The sequence below is a fragment of the Dendrobates tinctorius genome, unplaced genomic scaffold (assembly GCF_039654945.1).
Source record: "Dendrobates tinctorius isolate UK_male_01 unplaced genomic scaffold, ASM3965494v1 ptg000320l, whole genome shotgun sequence".
Classification (NCBI taxonomy): domain Eukaryota; kingdom Metazoa; phylum Chordata; class Amphibia; order Anura; family Dendrobatidae; genus Dendrobates; species Dendrobates tinctorius.
The window spans coordinates 1,134,365-1,158,262 of NW_027361987.1; the positions used below are offsets into that span (position 1 = coordinate 1,134,365).

General features: G+C 45.6%; 1 protein-coding gene across 1 annotated transcript; it reads left to right on the forward strand.

Moving 5' to 3' along the window:
* The first annotated feature begins 10,868 nt into the window (after window positions 1–10,868).
* On the forward strand, window positions 10,869–17,352 carry LOC141073911 (uncharacterized). Its single transcript, XM_073561448.1, has 5 exons — window positions 10,869–11,090; window positions 11,174–11,297; window positions 11,381–11,478; window positions 11,677–11,767; window positions 16,123–17,352. The coding sequence occupies exons 1-5, from the start codon at window positions 10,869–10,871 to the stop codon at window positions 17,346–17,348; spliced, it is 1,761 nt and encodes a 586-aa protein (XP_073417549.1). The 3' UTR covers window positions 17,349–17,352.
* The last annotated feature ends 6,546 nt before the right edge of the window (window positions 17,353–23,898 follow it).

Consider the following 23,898-nt stretch of genomic DNA (forward strand, 5'->3'; position numbering starts at 1 on the left):
TTTCCAGCAGAGCCGTGGAGTCAGACAAGGCTGTAGCCTAAGCCCAACGCTCTTCAACATTTACATCAACGAGCTGGCTACCACTCTGGAATCTTCCACAGCACCAGATCTAACCCTCCTCGACGTGCAGGTGAAATTCCTGCCGTATGCAGATGACCTGCTGCTTCTGTCACCAACCGAGAAAGGTCTCCAAGAAAACCTGAAAATCTTAGAGAAATTCAGCTCCACCTGAGCACTACTGATCAACGCAAAGAAAACCAACATCATGGTGTTCCAGAAGAGAAAGAGAAAATCAGACCAGCACCCTTCATTTTTCCTCAACAACTGCGCCCTTACAGGAATGGACAAATATACCTACCTGGGCCTAGAGATTCACCGGTCAGGGAGCTTCAAACAAGCCATAGAGACCCTGAAAGACAAGGCCTGCAAAACCTTCTATGCCATCCGAAGGAAACTCTACCATATGAAGCCACCAGTGAGGCTCTGGTTAAAAATCTTCGACTCTATCATCGCCCCAATCCTCCTGTATGGCAGCAAAGTCTGTGGCCCTCACACCTACCCAGACTGGTCAAGGTGGGATTCCAGCCCAACAGAAATATTCCACCTGGAATTCTGCAATCACCTTCTCCAAGTCCATCGGAGCACCTCCAACAGTGCTTGCTGGGCCGAGCTGGGCAGATTCCCTCTACACTTAACGGTTCTAAAGAGGGCACTGTCATTCCGGGCTCACCTACAAAGGAGCAATCCAAGCTCCCATCACCATAAAGCCCTGACACGTCGGTGAAACAGAAAAACCAGGACCCTCGGAACAGCTCACCCAAACCCAACCTGACCAGAACACCAATCACAGCAACCTAACAAAAGCCGGAATCAGGAAGATGGTAGACGAAGGCCAGGAGAGGTACGCAAGTGACTGGAAGAACGACATTATCAGCTCACAGAAACTGACCATGCACCAGAGTCTACAGAGAGACTACAGACTGGCCCCATATCTGGAGAAACTCCCGGACCCCAGAGACCACAAGATCCTGAGCCGGTATAGACTCAGTGCCCACAGTCTGGCCATCGAATCCGGCCAACACAGGCAGATCTTTAAACACAGGGAGGAAAGACTGTGCCAACACTGTGACCAGGAGGCCCTGGAGGATGAGACCCACTTCCTGCTACACTGCTCCAAGTACTCAGCAGTGAGGGACACTCACTTCAGGAGACTCTCACATCTCTTCCCAGATTTCATCACCATGAAGGAGGAAGAGAAAACATATATCCTGCTGGGGGAGAAGAGAGAGCAGTGGAGATAGCAGGGCAATATGTGAGCGAATGTCATAGACTGCGAGAAAGAGAACTATGATATGCCATGGACTTCTATAGCCCCTACCCTGGATCTGCCCCATGCCCCCCATTCACCTTCCCTATGCCATGGACTTCTATAGCCCCATCCTAGATCTGCCCCCATCCACCTTTCCTACAACCCCTACCCAAGATCCCTACAGTCCCTATCCCTATTCCCTTTTGTACACTTGCTTTGGCAAAACTAATGTGTATTTAGTCCTGCCAATAAAGCTTCCTTGAATCTTGAATCGTGTACACAGGGGTCTGCGACCAAAGCTGGGGGTATACGGGTGTATACAGCGTACACAGAGGTGCCCGTGTCCGAAGTTGGGGGTATACAGGTGTATACAGCGTACACTGAGGGGTCTGCGACTGAAGCTGGGGGTACACGGGTGTATACAGCGTACACAGAGGCGTCTGCGACCGAAGCTGGGGGTATATGGGTGTATACAGAGCACACCTCGTACACACACTGCTGATAGGAACTGAAGGAGTTAAATTGAGTTCTGTCTATGTTGCATTCTCTTGTTTAAAACCTTATCTGTTCTTCGAGGAGATGTCTCAGACATCTCCCTTGTGAACCAAGGTCAAATACCTCTGCTTTTTCGCCTAAATGACTTTCTTTGTCAAAAACAAGTTGTAAAATCATTTGTACTGCGCATGTCTGTAAAATGTTTAAATTCTTTACTATAAAAGACGGAAGCCTAACTGATAAGCCAGAGGCGTCTTGGCAGGCATCCCGAGTGGTATTATACAGCTGGTGTCTGTGTAGTTCTTCTCGACGGAGCTGATTTAATTAGAGACATATGATGCTTCACACCTAAGAACATCGGTCCTTCAGATGAAAGAGTAATCTGAGGGATCCCGACAGTTTCCTGGTGCCCGAACAGGGACCTGATATAGGCACCTCTCCAAGACTACCCGATCTACAGACCACTCCAGTTACTGATGAAATTGTGAACAGCAGACCTAAACACCTGGCCAGGTAAGAGATCAATTTTTCTCTTCTCTGCTCTTCATAATCTATCATTATAACTAAGGTCCGTATAAAGGGGAATCTAGTAGAGGAGGGGGCCGTAAAATCAGGTCCATATAAGAACTCTGAGGAAATCGGGTGTGACACGCATATGTAATTTCTGCTCGAATGAGAGGTTACTGTAGGTTCTGTGTGTGCACAGCTAATTTTAGAAAAAGAGCTGATGCAAATCAAAATGGGAGAGGTCTGACATTACGGAATATAAGGCTGGGTGAACAGTTCATACTGCGCAGCCCGGACGGACAAGTTTTTCACAATAGACGGTTCCACACTAGGAATAGAGGAGGTTGTTGAATGGCTACTTTGATTTGAAAGGTTGTGGAAAGTAGAAAAATAAGCTGCACAGTAGGTATTCGTTCAAAGAGTGGTGATATTGCCTAACTGGGTCATGTGACAGCGTCCTTTCGGGGAGGTCACCGCCTAAGCTTAAATCAACACCCTTTACGAATAAACCTTGTGACAGATAAGAGTGTGACCGAATGAGCACAGGACCGTGAAATGAGCCTGTGACAGGATATGACTGAAGAACCCCGATAGATGGACACTTTATTTACAATCCTGTGTGTTGTGGGAGTATTTCTGTTCGGATGCTACATAGCATATAAGTACACGAAACACGTAGTACACCGAGGAACAGACACTCCATTTAGCCTGTTAGCACCTTAGGAAGAAGGTAACGAGGTATAGTAGAGCCTAGTCTTGAGCTTACCCAATACACCACCTAAGGCAGGGGACTAACAGGAAGACAACAAGAGAGACAGGATAAGAATAAAAGATAAGATGGGGAACAGTCAGGGAAAGATACCTGAAGAAGGAAATCGGTTATGTGATATAATTGAGGATAGATATGGAAGTAGTGCAGCAAAGAACCTGGAAAAAGTATTAATCAAATCCAAAGTGCAAGATAGGCAGGCTGTGTGAATCCTTGTATATATGTCTATGAGAACCTCTGAATAAGATGAGAGATGAGTAATTGAGTATAAAAAAAAAAAAAAAAAAAAAAAAATCAGTGAATGAGCACGTATGAATGAATCATCACACATCATTTTTGTGTCAAGAGATTTGTGACCTTTCTAGTTGTGGTGGAATCCCGGACAGATGCGTTATAGATATTTCAAATCTACATCTGAGACTGAATGAATTGAGTAATGATATAGTTCGTGTTATATGTGGCATTACATTGTAAAGTTTCCTGAATGCATTTGGCCAGAAAAAGGGCAAGACATGGTTAATCTCATTATACAGTTATCTGCCCTTACAGTGAAATCCCGTGATTTTGAGTTTCTTTGTAGAAATTGATTTTGATAAGTCTAAAGAACTACAGAATTCTGTGAAGGACGACGCTGCATTCTGACGGGAGGGGTGAAGGATGGAGCTGCGCAGTTTCTTCTCCCTTCGCTCTTATCTCTGCTGAGTGTGAGCTGTGCTCAAAATTCTCTGTAATTCTATCCGTAAGGTACGCGCTGAAAGATTTGTGCATTTTAAAGCAACAGTACTTAATTGAAGATTGGAAGTTAAAAGTAAGATATGGTGCCTAATTTAGAAGGGAATTGTAAGTGATTGCTTGGTCATTAATGTGTTTGAACCTGCTTCTAGTTGTGTGATTGATTTGTATAGCAAATTGTGTCAAATTACAAAAGACAGAGAAGGAAGGAAGCAGTAAAACAAGTGGGACAAATATTGAAAAAGGCAAAAATACCAGAGTGTGAATGTTTGGATGTACAAAAAGGCACAGACAAGGGAAGAAAATAGCAAGTGAATAAATGATGCTTGAGAATGTGCAGCAGTATGGAAGGTGTATTATGAATGTTTGATTGACAAAGTGTAACCAGAGACCCAGACAAAACAGATGGACTTGTAAACACTGTGGTCAGACTCAGACAAACCCAGACTGAATAGCTACTTGTGTGACCTGTGCTACTGACCTAAGAGAATTGCACTAAATCTTATCCAGACAAGATCATAAGAAGCTGACATAATAGTGTGGATAGTGGGTAGTGGGGACATTGGCCCTTGAGGAGTAAGCTGACAGTAGACATCAGACGGCCAACCCCAGCAGGACCTAGAAGTGTGACTAGAATAAGAAAGATACAGGTGTATTATCCCTGGAGCCCCTCTGACCAGCTAGCTTTGCTGAAGCAGCTGCCTGCCCCTGAAGACCAACCATTCCCGTTTTACAGACACATAAAGGAAGTACAGCAGACATATAAGTGTACCTGGGCAGACCTAGAGAGGTTGATGAGTTTAAAGGCAGGTGACGCACTAGATCATATAATTAAGACACACACAGATGTGACAAAGAATCAGGCTTGGGGCATGGATGATAAATCTGCACGATCTGGGGAGACGTACTGTGAGTCACTAAGACAATGGGCTGCAGTGGAACAATCAGAGCAGTCTGTACTCCTGACTAATGTGACACAGCAAAGAGGAGAGAGAGTAGAGATATACCTTGGACGGTTACAGCTGAAATGGGCAGACATGGGGTACATTTGCATAAACCCACTTGATGTTAGAATACTGGTGAATGCATTCATTGACGGTATGAACAAAGACTTACGAGACGCAGTACAGACAGCCAGACCTGAATGGAGACATGTAGATCCGAAAGACCTCCTTAAGGTAGCTAAAGATATTGAGCAAACAAGGACAATAAAACGACCTGTCATGTATGCTGGAGCACAAGGAAAAAAGTGGAGACGTAATAGGGAAGGCATGTGAGATGACACTGACGTTTCTTTTGACAATCTATTCCCCACATGACATCCATGCCATACTCCTACAAGTTCAACCAAAACATCTGTCTATGGCCAGACAGCTCCGACTTGAGTGTGCTCTACTAATTCCTGAGTATGTCACTCCTCAAAAGATGTAACGTTCTGAATCCAGCCACCCTCCTGCCTGTGGATTCAGAAAAGGGGGAATTGGTGACCGTATTGGCAAGTGAGGAAGGATACTTTGACATGACGCATGAACATGTCTGCATAGAACTGATGAGTCAGGAGACAGTTGGGTTTGCACACATTCATGAAAAACCTGTTCCTAATGCAGACTTTGAGTTTCTTTTTTGTAGATGGCCCCAGATACCACCAGGATGGACGATTCTACACTGGATATGCAGTAGTATCCTCACATGAGGTAATCCGAGCGGAACCACTCTCTCCTCACATGTCGGCGCAGGAGGCAGAGTTGAAGGCACTCACTGAGGCGTGTAGAGCCGCTGCAGGTAAAGTCGCTAATATTTTCACAGATTCGAAGCCCATTAAAAATGCAGAGCTGGTGAAACAATTGATGGAGGCATTGATGTTACCAGTCCAGGTTTGCATTGTCAAGGTAAAAGCACACACAAAGGTGACTCCGTGGAGGTAGAGGGCAATAGAAGGGTGAACGAGGCTGCTAAAATAGCACAAGGCGGCCTAGAGAGAGCAGTGGACGGTGGCGGGGAGTCAGCATATTCCAGCCACATTGGGTCTAGATGTCCTGAAATCCCTCCAGCAAAAGGCTGCCCAAACAGAGAAGGTACACCGGGGGAGACTGGGAGCTGAGCTGAACTCAAATGGAGTATGGGAGAATAAGGATAAAATGTGCCCACCAAAGTCCCTGTTCCCAATCATGGCGCAAGCAGCACATGGCCCCAATCACACCTCAAAAAGTCACATGTGTGCCATGGTAGATGCCTTCTGGATCGCTCCTGGCTTCAGTTGCACAGCCGCGAAACTTGTACAATCATGCCTCATCTGTGCACAGCACAACCCAGGTAAAACAGTAAAAGTCCCTAAGAAAGCGACACCTAGGCCTCTCTACCCGTTTCAGAGACGGCAGATTGACGACATACAGCTACCAAGGTAGGAGTGTATGCAAATATCCTAGTATGTGTAGATCTCTTCTCTGGATGGCCAGAGGCCTACCCGGTGAAAACGGCTACAGCTCGAGCCACTGCAAAGAAACTGGTGATGGAACTAGTACCACGATTCGGTGTCCCTGAAACAATTGAATCAGACAGAGATCCAGATAGTGTGGAAGGAACTCACTGTCTACAACCTGGTGATTACGTATATGTCAAGAAACACTCCAGAAAGACCCTTGAACCCCGATATCAAGGACCTTACCAAGTACTCCTAACAACGCCTACTTCTGTTAAGTTGGAAGGACGACCAACCTGGATCCACGCATCGCATTGCAAACTAGCCACAGGAATTAACAAAGCATAAGAGTGCATAATGTTTTGGTTTGGTTTTGTTGCATTATCTGTAATAATGGTAGCTGCGTGGGACAATCTAAATTCTCCAATGTCCTTGAATAATAAGTTTATACAACATCATGAAAAAATACTAAATGATTGGTCAAATCATTTGCTGGATCTGCACACATTCACCAGTATCAGCCACTAGTATTCCGTTCCTTGTTATTCCTATGCCACCCGAGGAATTATTTGCCTGGACCAGTTGTTCTGATACACTCGCTAATAATGCCACAAATAATGTGAAGTTATGGAACACAACTGTTGGAATACCTATTGTGGGATGGGTAGGATACCCTTGGTGGCAGGGTAATCTTTCAGGAAGTAATACATACCTTCAATATCTGGCATATAAAGGGGGGGCTTGGGTACCCAGGAATAGAACTCGATTAACCTACCTGGGGCAAATTCCAATGTATGGCCTACAAGTTAGTTTTAATGTAACTTCCCACTCTACTGATGCCTTCAAACCAATACTGCTAGAAAGAAGGTTGCATAACACGTCCTGGGAGTATTCCAATTTATTTCCCCAGGGCAATAATGAAACTTGTTTTAATATTTCAGGTAATATACCTTGCAACGAGTCATCTGGATATGAGAAAGGAACTCCCACCTGTGGAAATCCCGATGTAGGGTATTGTAGCCCTTTAGGACAACTTCCAAATTGGTGTATGCTTCAGAATGTATCTGCGTTCATAGATTTAGTTCATAGACTGGTATTACAACATTCAGCCCTATGGGACCTACCTAGTGACATGTACTGGGTATGTGGAGACAATGCATATAAATGGTTGCCAGTAGGGGTAAAAGGTGCTTGTACCCTGGGTCGTTTGACTCCAGCTACCTTTGTTATTCCGAATGACCAGTTGAATACTCAGAGCATACCTAAACACACGTTGTACAAAAGAGCTGCTGACAATACACCTCGCCTCTCTGGGAGACCACATATAGTGCAGATGAGTGTGGCCAATAAAATTGTCAGCTCTATTTTTATTTATCCTATGATTACTCAAATGTGGGATAAATTAGTCAGGGCTACAGATTACTTAGATGACCAAATATGGGATATATTGGATATATTGAACACCACCGTTGCTGTCCAAAATCAGCTCATCATAGCCACTAATCAGCATACCATAGTATTAGATTATTTAACTGCAGCACAAGGAGGTATGTGTCAAGTCATCGGACCAGCTTGCTGTCATTATATAGATCCCAACAGCATTATAAAGTTAAGATCAAAAATAGAGGATGTTCAAAGACTTAGAGATCAGTACGATAAAGACAATGATCGTACTAAGGATAGTTGGTGGTCAGATACATTCTCCTTTCTTAATCCAGCTAATTGGTTTAAGGGTATTGGAGGCTGGATAACTGGGATTATACTAAGTCTATTACGTATTGTTGTTTGTATCTTCGTAATATATGTGCTATTGAAACTTGTTTTTTGGTGTATCTCTGTATGCAAGAAAAGATGTAGAAATAGATAAGGAAGTTTGACTGTAAACAACAAGAATTTAACTATTATTCCTTTGAGTCCTAGATTGACATCTCATTTCTGGCATGAAGGAGCGTACTCTTGCAATGATGGACGTGGCTTCAGTATCTGGGGGATGGAGAAGGTAGAAGACCTGTCTCCCTTGGGCAACCCGTCGGCCTGGGATAGTACCTGGTGAACGAGCCACTATCCGCTGTTGTTGCAGGATCCAGTGTTCCAGATTGTGGAAAATGAAGATGTCAAAGGGGGGAATGATAGGAACTGAAGGAGTTAAATTGAGTTCTGTCTATGTTGCATTCTCTTGTTTAAAACCTTATCTGTTCTTGAGGAGATGTCTCAGACATCTCCCTTGTGAACCAAGGTCAAATACCTCTGCTTTTTCGCCTAAATGACTTTCTTTGTCGAAAACAAGTTGTAAAATCATTTGTACTGTGCATGTCTGTAAAATGTTTAAATTCTTTACTATAAAAGACGGAAGCCTAACTGATAAGCCAGAGGCGTCTTGGCAGGCATCCCGAGTGGTATTATACAGCTGGTGTCTGTGTAGTTCTTCTCGACGGAGCTGATTTAATTAGAGACATATGATGCTTCACACCTAAGAACATCGGTCCTTCAGATGAAAGAGTAATCTGAGGGATCCCGACACTGCTCTGTTCTGTACACACGTGGCTCCGCTCCGTACACCTCGCACACACGCGGCTCCACTCCATACACCTTGTACACATGCGGCTTCGCTCCGTACACCTCGTACACACAGGGCTCCGCTCCGTACACCTCGTAGACACACGGCTCCGCTCCGTACACCTCGTACACATGCGGCTCCACTCCGTACACCTTGTACACATGCGGCTCCGCTCCGTACACCTCGTACACACAGGGCTCCGCTCCGTACACCTCGTAGACACACGGCTCCGCTCCGTACACCTCGTACACATGCGGCTCCACTCCGTACACCTTGTACACACGTGGCTCCGCTCCGTACACCTCGTACACATACGGCTCCGCTCCGTACATCTTGTACACACACGGCTCCGCTCCGTACACCTCGTACACACACGGCTCCGCTCCGTACACCTCGTACACACACGGCTCCGCTCCGTACACCTCGTACACATACGGCTCCGCTCCGTACACCTCGTACATATACGGCTCCGCTCCGTACACCTTGTACACACGTGGCTCGGCTGCGTACACCTCGTACACACGCGGCTCCGCTCCGTACATCTTGTGCACACACGGCTCTGCTCCATACACCTCGTACACACACGGCTCTGCTCCTTACACCTTGTACACACACGGCTCTGCTCCTTACACCTCGTAGACACACGGCTCTGCTCCTTACACCTCGTAGACACACGGCTCTGCTCCATACACCTCGTACACATACGGCTCCGCTCCGTACATCTTGTACACACACGGCTCCGCTCCGTACACCTCGTACACACGCGGCTCCGCTCCGTACACCTCGTACACACACGGCTCTGCTCCTTACACCTCGTACACACACGGCTCCGCTCCGTACACCTCGTACACACACGGCTCTGCTACATCCACCCTGTAAACCCCTCCTGACCCCACACATAAAGTTCCCCTCATCCAGCACCATGACAACCAGCACAGCAGAGTCCTGCACACACTGAGGCCCCTGATCATGTGACCCCTGACTCCTCCCCTCCTGTGACCTCATCACAGGTCCTGTGTGCACAGAGCAGCTGTAGAAATCTCCGGCCTCGGGGGTCTCACCAGACTTCGCTCTTTTCTTGCAGGGGCCGCAGTGGATTTCATCCTGGATCCATAGAGCTGAATAGAGGAGCGATGTTCCTTCACTCTGGTGGTAAATGATGGTGACGTTTGTCCAACGTCCACGTTACCGAGTAAATCCCCCCAGGACTGCAGCCGGTAAAGACCCCGATATCCACAGGTGTCCCCTCTAATTGGGGGAAAGGGATAGAAAAGCCTCTTATCCCGAGGGGAAACCCTGTACATGGAGACATCGGCCTCAGATCTCTCCTGTCCTGTTCTTCCAGAAAAGCCTCAAACTTCTGTGTGTGACTCAGAGCTGAGATCTAACGTGATAGAAGATTCCAGTGCGGGGAAGCCGGGAAACCTTCATATAGACGGCCGGTGGGGATGGAGGCAGTGACCGACTCTGGCCACATCTGTCTCTAGAGCCGCAGTAGAAGATGAAGATGTCGTCCTCATCATGAAGGAGTTATTTCTCATGTTGTGTGTAATGAATATCTCCTGCAGTATTGCTAATGCCGATTCCAGTGTCGGTAATGAGACGAGAATTAGCGTTATGGAAGATGAGTCTATGAGGAACGTGTTCAGCTGCCGACTCCGAGGAGGAAACTGCTTGTTGTCTGTGGCCTAAATATATAGGTTTTATTAGTAGATGTCAGGGAAGAAAACTAAACCCTGTAAGATAATAAATCTCCTCATATGTTTCCCTTATTATCTCCAGTAATTGTATTATTACACAGGATTCTTATGATGTTACATCGGATCATCTTCTTCTCATTCAGGTCTCTACAATATCGGATCCTCTCAGTGAAGATCTTCTACAGAAGAGAATTTTCCTGATTTACCCATCAAGGATGGATATGGACAGAGACAAGATGGTGGAGAGGATGTTACACCTCACCCTAGAGATCCTCTTCCGTCTCACTGGAGAGGTGAGAGATTCTGATGACGTCACATTACATCATTCTTATCTATGGGAATAACAGGAGGACAGAACTGGAGAGGTGAGGACTCTGGAAATGTCTGTAGTGAGATTTATTACTGTGTCTCTCCATAACCAGGATTACACAGTGGTGAAGAAGACCTCTAGTGATCGCTGTCAGGACCCTGTGTCTGAGGGATGGAGAAGACCCCTGAGCCCAATCACGGGGCCTCCACCTCACCCCCTGATCCATGAGGACATCAATGACCAGAAGATCCTAGAACTCATCTACAAGATGATGGAGCTGCTGACTGGAGAGGTGACACTGCTGGGAATGCTGGGACATTATACAGTAACACTATGAAGGGATCGGGGGGATGACGATATCATTGTATGTGTCAGGTTCCTATAAGGTGTCAGGATGTCGCTGTCTATTTCTCCATGGAGGAGTGGGAGTATTTAGAAGGACACAGATATCTGTACAAGAACGTCATAATGGAGGTTCCCCAGCCCCTCACATCTCCAGGTAATAGACAGGACTAAATACACACGGCCTATAATTATCTGTATGTAGAGAATGAATTCAGTCCCTGTATGTGTTTCCTCCAGATCTATCCAGTAAGAGGACAACACCAGAGAGATGTCCCCGTCCTCTTCTTCCACAGGACTGTAAACAAGAAGATCCCAGTGCTCCTCAGGATCATCAGGTAGATGGAGAGAAGGTGTCAGGAGATCTCCCCTGTGATGTGTAGACGGCTGTGAAGGTCTTGTGCTCAGTCTTGTTTTATCCACCAGTATTCTGTGTTTTATACTTGTGTAATGAGAACGGTGGAGATGGCAGGATTAGAGCTGATCATAGATGGGACTTCTCCATCTGTCGGTGACTTTTACAATATTTGTTTCAGGGTGAAGATCTGACTCCTATTAATCCTACAGAGACATATGTGAGGGATGATGAGCGGTGTAAAGAGGAGATTCCCACATATGACTACCCAGGTGAGTAGGAACCACTGAATGCAGAGAAGTCACAGATTCCTCTCAGTCACCGGCTGTGGCTGCTTTATCGGTGGTGTAGTCCGGCCGTATTACCATGATCACCATTTTGCCTCTAGATCACAACATTCTCCTCCACCCAAAACTGTTCAATTGACTTGGTTACAGGAAAGATGTATATATTTGTACCGTGTTAGCCAGTAGATAGAAGAATATTTAGAATTGAGAGTCCTCAGTAGTTGATACCTTTTAATGGCTAACTGAAAAGGTGGTAACACATTGCAAGCTTTCGAGACTACTCAGGTCTCTTCATCAGGCTAGACTAATACAACATCTGAAAAATCACATATTTATACACAAAACAACACAGAAATAACGCAATAGATAAGACAAGTAACATTTAGCAGAATTGTCATTATGGGAGAGGTATAAACATAAATATTGGAACAGTTTATAGATTAGGAGTGTGAAGGTTTTATTGCCCTCTGATTGGGGTCTGGTTCTGTGTTGTGTGATGACCCCAGAAGTTCTGAAGAGCAAATTCCTTAATTGATGTAAAAAGACATAAATCCATGTGACACATTCATTCCTGCACTGAGTGTGTCAAACGTTGTCATAAATTTATACTCCCAGACCCTCCTGTCTCTCTGAGAGTTGAAGTTACCTTTTAATACAAGTAATTTAATGTCCATCGTGCTATGACCGAGGATATAAAAATGTTTTGCCACAGGTAGATCCCTTCTTTTTTCTCTTATTGTGTGGCGATGAGAAGTCTCCCTCACATGCAGACCCCAGTTGGACATTTAGTACAAATAATTAAGTACACCCCATTAGATGTAATGCAGGTGAGAGTACCTGGGATCTTGTAGTCCTGATGTGAGTTGGGGATCTTTATCTTGTCCGTGGTCATTATAAGTGGACAGGTTTTACATTTTTTCTGGTTGCAAGGAAAGGTTCCTGCAGCTGTTGGAGAGGACAGGGAGCTTCTGACAATGATGCTTCTTAGATTTGGGGGCTGCCTAAAACACAGCAGTGGGGGGTCTGGAAACATGGATTGTAATCGGGCATCTTTTTGCAGTAAAGGTTGTAATTTCCGTGCCGCTCCCCTTAGCACCTCCAGATTTGGGTTGTAGGTGACCACTAGAGGCACCCGGTTATTTTCTTCTCTAGCTTTGTAATGTGGCAGGTGATTCCTTGACATTCTGGTGGCTCTTGTAATTTGGTTTTCTATTGTTCTTGGATGGTAGCCCTGACTCAAAAAGGTCTTTCTGAGGCGACCAAGGTGTTTGTCTCAATCCATGGGGTTGGAACATGCGTTATATGTTATATATTGTTAACGTATGATATTCCGATCACACTCAGTAATGCAATACAATGAGTGCGTGGAAAACATTGGACTGCACTCTGATGACATAATGGAGAAGCGTTTGTTTTCCATCTTTGCCTCAGTGTTCTCTGATTTTCTCATCCTAGACAATCGGACCACACTGTGCTGACACTCGGGTCAGATCCTGATCCAAGTGTCAGCTGTACAGTATAATTGGCCGATTCTCTCAGATCAGAGGATACATATGGCCGTCTGCATTGGCCCTTAGAAATCCATGTAGCCGCACGCTCCGGTCCGAGTGCCGGGGGTAGTGCCGGGTGTTGTTTCTCGCATCACACACCCTAGTGTGACCCCGGCCTTAGAATGATTCATGTACTGAGCGTTTGCCGGGTGCTGTAGCCTAGTGTTTGTAACTAGGGTATGCTAATTATGCAAATTGTCTCTTCAGAGAGGAAGAGGACTAGAACTCTAGTGCCACCTATTGGAGGTAGCAATCCTAGAAGTCAAGGTTGACCCTTTAATGAGCCTTGTCAAATGACGTAGGATAAAAGCCAAGCCAGAATCTCAATTTGCAGACACTGTGTTTCGGGGTACTGCCCCTCATCAGTGCAAAGTGTGAGATCTGGTTTGGCTGTGAGAGAGGCGTCTGACCGATATCCAAGAAGTATCATTTCTCCTTGCGGAGAACTAGGGTATGTGCACACAGTTTTATTTCAGGGGGCAGAGCTGCTTCAGGAAAGTGTCTCCGGTCTTTTACCTGAAGGCGCCATGTTTTTTGTGCCACCGGTGTCTTTTCTCAATAGTTTCTATTATAGTTGCAGGTGACAGAATGTGCTACTTGTATTAATGGCCTCAGTTTCCAAGCACTGAAGCATTATTTAAATAATTTAAAAAACAGTGTTGGGACCCCTCTATTCTTGATAACCAGCCTTGCTGAAGCTGACAGCTGAGGGTTGCAGCCCCCAGTTGTGAGTTTTCCATACTGGTTATAGGAAATACAGGGGAATCCTCGCCAGTTTTTTCAGTCATTTACTTAGTTATAGCACAGGTGTCAGGTGAGGAATACTCCCATCATCCGCTCCTGCTGTCACTGTTCTTAGCAGCAGGTGTAGGTTGATGGGAGTAATAGTCCCAAAAGCCGCCACCTGCTGTCATCATTCTGACTTTAATATAACTCTCATCATTCTCCCCACCGGCAGAGCAGAGGAGAATGATGAGAGCACCTTCAGCACCCGCCACCGGGGAACAGCGATTAATGTAGCGCTTCTTCCCTGCCAGCCGTCCATGTAGTACTGATGCTGCACACAGGCGGCACACGGTTGTCACACTTGTGCCACGAATATTACACACATGGACATCTCCGGTACCGGAAATATCAGGACGTGTGAAACCGGCCTTATACACAGTTCTCTTTAAATGCCTAATATTTCTTCTTGAAACTCATCTGACAGAAAATATTGGAGCTTAGGATAGTATAGATTGTGAAGTCTCCGAGCCCCATACTCTAATTACACCAGAGAGGTTTCATCACTAGTTACTCATTTATTACTGATGGAGACTGTGGAGTTTGATCATTTCAGTAGTTCCTAATCAGGCCCCATTATTAATATCTGACGTGTGTCACTTTATGTGGTGGTAAGTTTGGAATTCTGCACAAAGGATAATAGAAAACAAATGGATCTTACAAATTATTTTCCAGCTTCGCACTATACCCTATATACGGTTGTACACTACTGTCTGGGCACATGGCAGTGTTCAGAAGGGAAGGAGCGCCATTTAGCTATTTGAATACAGATCTAGCTGGAATAGATTGCAGACACAATGTATTCGTGGTCAACTGGCAGATCAAAAGATGTCCACCATGAACATGCTTGGCGCTATCTTTTCTGCTTTCCATATCCCAAGGATTGCCTTGCTCATCGCCCTTTAACACAATTACATGGAATCTGGACTTACACTGGGACCCCTAGGCTTGGACCATGGTGTTACCTGCTATTCTGTGGTGTTAGATGGCAAGAAGAATAGTCAGGTAGCCAGGTCAGAACCAGAAGGACAGAATACAGAATCAGAAGACACAAGAGTAGTCAGTAAACGGGCCACGGTCACAGCAGGAAACAAATACACAAGTCACAAGCTGAGCACAGAGGACTGAACCAGAGGAGAACAGCGCTGTATCTGGCAGATTCCGGCCATGTGCTTTGCGCTTTAGTAGGGTGTGGTACTTTCCAATTGGCTGAAGTAGGGAGCAGATTACTCCAGCTGGACAGCAGGAACAGATCCCAGATGAGATTGGACACACCATATGCAGAAGCCCTAATATAACTAAATGACAGAAAACCAGAACAGTCGAAATCACCATAAAGTGATTCCATGTTATTAATTAATTCACTGAGGGTTATAATCCTTAGGAGGAGTGAATATTTTGACTCCACAGCCACTTTCTGGAAATTAACACGCAGTGGATGTTGGAGAGTGAAAATTACACATTTGCCATTTTATTACCCAGCACATAGTGCCCAGATTGTGTTCCAGGAGACACACACCAAAAATTAAGTGGATTCTTCTCACTATAATATTGCTAAATACAGGGATCCTAAATGTTGTTTGCGCACACTGCAAGACTCAGAAGTGAGAGCGGATTGTGCTGGATTGGTTTATAGAAACCTTGTTGCTTTTCAGCAGCCTTTGAGCCACTAATAGTGTGGGAACCTCTGTTTTTCCACTGACAGATGATGGACCTGAGTGGGGACTTGTTTTTTGTGAGATGAGAATTGGTATTATTTTCACCTACATAACATTGATTGGTTTCGTTTTATTCTATATTTGGGAGGCAGAATGAACAAACAGTTGAACACCGCACACTACTGGCTCATCCAACAAGGTTTTCTATTAGACTGTGAACTGTCATTGTCTTGGTAAATAATTATAGTTTTTTACATAGCTTGCCATTTTTATGAACAGTTTAAGTAGAAATGTTCAAAAATATAAAACTCAGTATTTCATTAAAAATATTTTTTTTTTATCTTAGCAGATGACTGTACCAGGAGATCAGAGGGACAGCTGACATCTTCAATTTTTAAATCTGATGATCTTGAGATCCTACAAGATACAACTGAAGTGACTGCTATTACTCCAGATATACCATCATCCATTCACAGCAAAGATCTGTCATCTGATCCTATGAAACAGGTCCCATCTTCTGATTCATTACTGACTACTAAGGAAAATCAAAGTCACAAAAGAAGCAATAAAAAACAAACTTCTCCTAAAGCAAAGAAGTCATTTTCATGTTCAGAATGTGGGAAATGTTTTAGCAATAAATCAGATTGTGTTAAGCACCAGAGAACTCAGACAGGGGAGAAGCCCTTTTCATGTTCAGAATGTGGGAAATGTTTTGCACATAAATCACAATTTGTTACCCACCAAAGAACTCACACAGGGGAGAAGCCTTTTTCCTGTTCAGAATGTGGGAAATATTTTGCACAGAAATCAAATTTTGTTACCCACCAGAGAACTCACACAGGGGAGAAGCCTTTTTCATGTTCAGAATGTGGGAAATCTTTTGCACAGAAATCACAATTGGTTACCCACAAGAGAACTCACACAGGGGAGAAGGCTTTTTCATGTTCAGAATGTGGGAAATGTTTTAACAATAAATCACATTGTGTTAAGCACCAGAGAACTCACACAGGGGAGAAAATATTTTCATGTTCAGAATGTGGGAAATGTTTTGTACATAAATCACATTTTGTTATCCACCAAAGAACTCACACAGGAGAGAAGCCTTTTTCATGTTCAGAATGTGGGAAATGCTTTAACAATAAATCAAATTTTGTTAAGCACCAGAGAACTCACACAGGAGAGAAGCCTTTTTCATGTTCAGAATGTGGGAAATGTTTTAGCAAGAAATCAAATTGTGTTAAGCACCAGAGAACTCACACAGGGGAGAAACCTTTTGCATGTTCAGAATGTGGGAAATGTTTTAACAATAAATCAAATTGTGTTAAGCACCAGAGAACTCACACAGGGGAGAAGCCATTTTCATGTTCAGAATGTGGGAAATGTTTTAGCAAGAAATCAAATTGTGTTAAGCACCAGAGAACTCACACAGGGGAGAAGCCATTTATATGTTCAGAATGTGGGAAACATTTTAACCAGAAAGCGCTTCTTGAACGCCATCAGAGCAGTCACACAGAGGAGAAGCCATTTTATGTTCATAATGTTGAAGTAGTTTTAACCAAAATTGAATCTTCTTAAATGAGTTGTCTCTTGTCATTCCTTATATTTGTTGACAAAAGGATAAATCTAAACTTTATTTTTTCCTAATTTAAAACTATACCCATAATTCACCCTCTGAAGGTTAGTCAGAAAGTGACTAATAGAAAAAACATGTACCCCACGTCTCAGTATATAGGGTGAGGTGACATTTACACACTCTCCAAGCCTCTCATTTCAACGGTTTTCATCGTCCTCACCAAAGACGACTCATCAGGAGACTATTTAATATTGACCTATATTCAAGCGAGACTAAGCGAAAAAAAAAACAAAAAACTAAAATCATGCATCATGTTATTCGAAACAGTCAGAAAACTAGCCACATATTGGCAGATCCCAGACCTCAATCTATATACTTCGGAAGTTTATAAGCCACTCCAGTGTCAGGAATAGATAGTATGAATTTGAATTTACCAAATGGCTGCAATGAAACAATTTAAAAATGCAAAGGGGTGTGAATACTTTCCATACCCACTGTATCAGTAAAAATAACTCCTCTTTATTAGGTAAATTATAAAAGAATTGCACCATTTTCCGATACCCGTCGCGTCTCCATTTTTCATGATCTCGGGTTGGGTGAGGGCTTATTGTTTGCGCGGCGAGCTGACGTTATTAATGGATACCATTTTGGTGCAGATACGATCTTTTGGTCTTTCCTTTATTGCATTTTAGATCGGGCGATTCTGAATGCGGCTATAACAAATATGTGTATGTTTGTTTTTTTTATTTCATTTTGAAGGGGCGATATGAACTTTTATATTTTTTAAAATATTTTTTAAAACTTTTTTTTACTTTTGGCTTTTTTTATATTTTTAAAAACATTTTTTTTTTACTTTTGGCATTTTAAAGACATACAGCATTGTTTCTTAATTAACCAAGTTATCTGTATGTTGGCTTTAAATTTAAGTGTTGATTTCTAGTTGGTCAAGAAAACACTTTTGCTTGTGTAAGCCGGTAATATTGACTTTTATTGTGCGCTTATCCTTGATCACTAGTGATGTTTGCTGATATGCTATTTATGCATTGTGTTATGGAGCCAGTTTGTTGACTTCTAAAGCAAAGAGGGAAAAACTATGCAAATAGTTTAAATAATCAAGTAATGCTACTTGATTTCATCTCCATTCTTACCCTTTATGTAAATACTGAATGAGGGACACTTGTTAAGTCTAAAAGTAGGTTACATGCCTCTGTATAAAGAGACTGAGAGAGAGAAACAGCCAGAGAGATTCTGCCAAGACATCTATACATCCAAAGGACAAGAGACAGGACAGAAGCCACAACATCACAAGGGACACGGCTCTATCATGCTATAGGAAACAACCTAGGGGTTTTCAGCCTCGGTTGGAAGAATACAGATCTGCTCCATTGACCATCACTGAACCATGGATACGTTTGGAGAAGCCAGGTTGTGATCTTTGGATCAACTGGCCTTGTACCTTGTATGGACTCAATGGACTGTCACCTTCCTACACTTGTTGTTACCTCCTCTGTGTGTATGTGCCACAGGTGGAGTACTCGACTCTGGAAGATGTAGCCAGGTTGTGATCCTCGGATCAACTGGCCTTGTATGGACTGTCATCTTCCTACTCTTGTTGTTACCTCCTCTCTGTGTGTGTGCCACAGGTAGTGACCCTGGAAGATCTGAAGTCACAGCTGCTATTATCCCGGTAAGTCAGCAGAAGGGTGAGACTCTGTAATGTGCCCCATCTTGGGTATTTTGCTGGGACTGTTCTATGTGTTAGCATACAAAGAGATGAACTGCACCGCAGGGAAATCACGGCCGCCACATGTGCTAGGTGCGATACTGCTCAGTGAGCCATGACGACCTCATGTAACTGGACACTGTGGGTACACACCAAGTAAAGAAAGTGTGAACCCATAAAAGTGCAGAAGCGCAAAATGGCCGTCGTCACTCACATACTCCATCTCCCATTCTCCCCATGTTGTAGCGCCATCTAGTGGCTATGTGCAAAAGTGCCATCATAGAGTAAAATGTATCCTAAGAGAGTGTCACTATCAAGGTGGAAATGAGATAAGTGCACCGTATTTATTGAGTAAAAGATAAATCCATACATAGATATATGTAAATGAATTGTAGATTTTAATAAAGTGAAATGAAAAACAAGACATTAAAATCATGTCAAACTTTTATTAAAAAAGTAGAGAACGAATTCTACCAACCCCCTATAGGAAAGGGGAGAAGCTGAGAACTTCATTTACACCATTGGGATGTAAAGGATTTAATTGTCAGATACATTTAGTTTCTGATTGTGACCAGATCTTTTTCCAGTCACCCCCCTATTGATAACCAGGACCCTATTGATGCCAGAGACACAGGGGAAACCAACTGCAGCAAAAGAAACCCTAAAAAATAACTTTTATTCATTATTTAAAAACTATCAAATTTTACAAGAAATAACCAAGAAAAATCTTTCCAATGTAAAGGAGTAATGGGGGGTCTGGTGGTAGTAATGGGGGGTCTGGTGGTGGTAATGGGGGGGTCTGGTGGTAGTAATGGGGGGTCTGGTGGTGGTAATGCCGGACAGCTGGAGTCACCAAGATACAATAATAACGGATTGATTTAGCACTAATTAAATAACACAGGGGAAATATCTCGGGAAGATAGGTTGTGCATGACCCTATGTAGATGTCCCTTCCTTACAGCGGAGGGTGGCACCCTGGGTAGTGATTTGGCGCCTCCGCTCCACATCCACTGATCCTTATTGACCCTTAGCAGGACTCCTTACCAAAAGCCATTGTCAAACACCTCTAACAAATAAAGTGCTAGTGGGGCAAGAAGTACAACTGACCCCTTGTGCTTAATGTGCACTGAGCACAGATGTGGCTCCATGTTACAGAGAAGATGCCACATCCATATATCCTCCGTATGTCTAATATCTTGTAGTGATAGAGAAATAACAAGATGTCATGGATCAGAGACAAAAGACATCGATCATATAGACCTACTGCTCAAACGCAAGACGCCTATAATAACAAAGCAGAAGGCCCAAAAGGAAATCTATCATTCTCTGCAGCAACTGAAGATCTAATGTGTAAGCATGTAACATCCGCAGCACAATGGATGATCTAAAAAGCACAAGACCGTTCCCACAATACAGGCCACACTTCTGCCTTTATATGGCCCCAATAGCATCATATTATATAAGCAGGTGTCATCTCAATAGCACAAGGGATTCTTCATAGCACAGAAACATGCCCAATATACAGGAGCGCCCTTATATTGGAGGGGCTAATACCCCACCCTGTATATGCAGATAAATGGCCCAATCAGCAGAGAGGAAAACATCAGAAGCCACGCCCATAGGAGGTGGACACTTATCTCCAAAAATTAAAAAGGGCAGGTACGGACTGGGGCTGAAATCCAGCCCTGGCATTGGCAATCATACAGGCCCATGTTGTCCCCGTCTCCAAGTGTGACACCCCAGAGTCCGGTTGTCACAGTGACATTACCTCCCTCTAATGGGTAAAGTCATGCTTGGAGGCAAAAAGGGACCCCATGCCAGGCAGCATAAATAAATCACAATTTCCTGCTGCAGGTCAGAAAAGGGAGATGCCTTATAAATTCTGGCCAGCAGAGGGGGTTGGTGAGTCAGCTAGGCATCAGCTGAGGAGTTGTCATGGAAACAAAGCAGCTGTGAGCTGTGAGGAGAAATGACAGTTAAACGTGAGGAGGTGAGGTGAAAAGATCTTTCTAGAAGATCCTGTCAGAGAGATGAAGACAGGGAGCTGATCTGTGAAGAGAGAAAGGACAAAAGCAGAGATTGAGAGACTCTAGGGAAGCTAAAATACTGCATATAGCAGACCCTTGAGTGAAGCGCTAATATAGAGAAAAGGGACATCAGAGTCCTAGGCTGACAGGAGCTGTAAGTCCTGATCGCCGAATCTGAAAGTACAGTGGATTGTAAATTCCTGTGCACCTTGAATAAATGAGGGCACGGCATCAGATAAGGAGCCCGGGGCCGACGGTGAAGAGAACGGTACCCGTATAATAGGCTTACGCTGACAGCCGTACAGGTTGGTGAAGCCATCACGAATAGAGGGTCGCAGCATAGTTATATACAGCGGAGACCCACACACATAGCACAGAAGGAAGGCCCTAAATCCCCACCTGACAAGGTGGATCCCCTGAGTGCCTCCAGGCGAGCCGGACTCCTTCCATCACCTGTATGTGGTACTCCGGACTGCAACCTATTACCAGCAGTGGCGGATTATAATGAGGTCAATTTGGGCAGTTGCCCCGGGCCCAGTGGGGTTAAGGGGCCCACAGCCCAGGCCAGTAAATTGCCCCATTATAATCCGCCACCGCGCAGGGCCGGATTATAGGCAGGGCAGGCGGGGCTTCAGCCCCGGGGCCCCCACCACAAGAGCTTCTAAGGGGGCCCCCACCACATTCCTGCTGGCTGCTGCAATGGCACTCCATCTTCTCCCCACCTAAAAGTGAGTGACCGTGGGGGCGGCATTATGTGCTCTGCTACCAGCAGCATCTACAAGTAGCCTGAACGCTGATGCTGCTGGTAGCGTACAAAGGCTTGTGATGAGATCACAGGAGGGAAGGTGTCAGGGCCCCCGATCATGTGACCCCTGTCTCCTCCCCTCCTGTGACCTCATCACAGGTCCTGTGCGCACAGCACTGAGAGCAGCCATGTATGTGGAGTGCGGCTCTGCGGGTGGAGGTCGGTGCTGGAGGCTCCATTATTCTCTATGTGGAGTGCGGGTGGAGGTCGGTGCCGGAGGCTCCATTATTCTCTATGTGGAGTGTGGCTCTGCGGGTGGAGGTCGGTGCTGGAGGCCCCATTATTCTCTATGTGGAGTGCGGCACTGCGGGTGGAGGTCGGTGCTGGAGGCCCCATTATTCTCTATGTGGAGTACGGCTCTGCGGGTGGAGGTCGGTGCTGGAGGCTCCATTATTCTCTATGTGGAGTGTGGCTCTGCGGGTGGAGGTCGGTGCTGGAGGCCCCATTATTCTCTATGTGGAGTGCGGCTCTGCGGGTGGAGGTCGGTGCTGGAGGCTCCATTATTCTCTATGTGGAGTGTGGCTCTGCGGGTGGAGGTAGGTGCTGGAGGCCCCATTATTCTCTATGTGGAGTACGGCTCTGCGGGTGGAGGTCGGTGCTGGAGGCTCCATTATTCTCTATGTGGAGTGTGGCTCTGCGGGTGGAGGTCGGTGCTGTAGGCTCCATTATTCTCTATGTGGAGTGCGGCTCTGCGGGTGGAGGTCAGTGCTGGAGGCTCCATTATTCTCTATGTGGAGTGTGGCTCTGCGGGTGGAGGTCGGTGCTGGAGGCTCCATTATTCTCTATGTGGAGTGTGGCTCTGCGGGTGGAGGTCGGTGCTGGAGGCCCCATTATTCTCTATGTAGAGTGCGGCTCTGCGGGTGGAGGTCGGTGCTGGAGGCTCCATTATTCTCTATGTGGAGTGAGGCTCTGCGGGTGGAGGTCGGTGCTGGAGGCTCCATTATTCTCTATGTGGAGTGTGGCTCTGCGGGTGGAGGTCGGTGCTGGAGGCTCCATTATTCTCTATGTGGAGTGCGGCTCTGCGGGTGGAGGTCGGTGCTGGAGGCTCCATTATTCTCTATGTGGAGTGCGGCTCTGCGGGTGGAGGTCGGTGCTGGAGGCCCCATTATTCTCTATGTGGAGTGCGGCTCTGCGGGTGGAGGTCGGTGCTGGAGGCTCCATTATTCTCTATGTGGAGTGAGGCTCTGCGGGTGGAGGTCGGTGCTGGAGGCTCCATTATTCTCTATGTGGAGTGTGGCTCTGCGGGTAGAGGTCGGTGCTGGAGGCTCCATTATTCTCTATGTGGAGTGCGGCTCTGCGGGTGGAGGTCGGTGCTGGAGGCTCCATTATTCTCTATGTGGAGTGTGGCTCTGCGGGTGGAGGTCGGTGCTGGAGGCTCCATTATTCTCTATGTGGAGTGTGGCTCTGCGGGTGGAGGTCGGTGCTGGAGGCTCCATTATTCTCTATGTGGAGTGTGGCTCTGCGGGTGGAGGTCGGTGCTGGAGGCTCCATTATTCTCTATGTGGAGTGCGGCTCTGCGGGTGGAGGTCGGTGCTGGAGGCTCCATTATTCTCTATGTGGAGTGCGGCTCTGCGGGTGGAGGTCGGTGCTGGAGGCTCCATTATTCTCTATGTGGAGTGCGGCTCTGCGGGTGGAGGTCGGTGCTGGAGGCCCCATTATTCTCTATGTGGAGTGGGGCTCTGCGGGTGGAGGTCGGTGCTGGAGGCCCCATTATTCTGTATGTGGAGTGCGGCACTGCGGGTGGAGGTCGGTGCTGGAGGCCCCATTATTCTCTATGTGGAGTGGGGCTCTGCGGGTGGAGGTCGGTGCTGGAGGCTCCATTATTCTCTATGTGGAGTGTGGCTCTGTGGGTGGAGGTCGGTGCTGGAGGCTCCATTATTCTCTATGTGGAGTGCGGCTCTGCGGGTGGAGGTCGGTGCTGGAGGCCCCATTATTCTCTATGTGGAGTGCGGCTCTGCGGGTGGAGGTCGGTGCTGGAGGCCCCATTATTCTCTATG

Bases quoted from the DNA above. Each gene is read 5' to 3' on its own strand.
- LOC141073911 (XM_073561448.1), top strand. From the start codon at position 10,869: ATGTCTGTAGTGAGATTTATTACTGTGTCTCTCCATAACCAGGATTAC. The intron at 11,091-11,173 runs GTGACACTGCTG...TGTATGTGTCAG, and splicing joins TGGAGCTGCTGACTGGAGAG to GTTCCTATAAGGTGTCAGGA. The intron at 11,768-16,122 runs GTGAGTAGGAAC...TTATCTTAGCAG, and splicing joins TCCCACATATGACTACCCAG to ATGACTGTACCAGGAGATCA.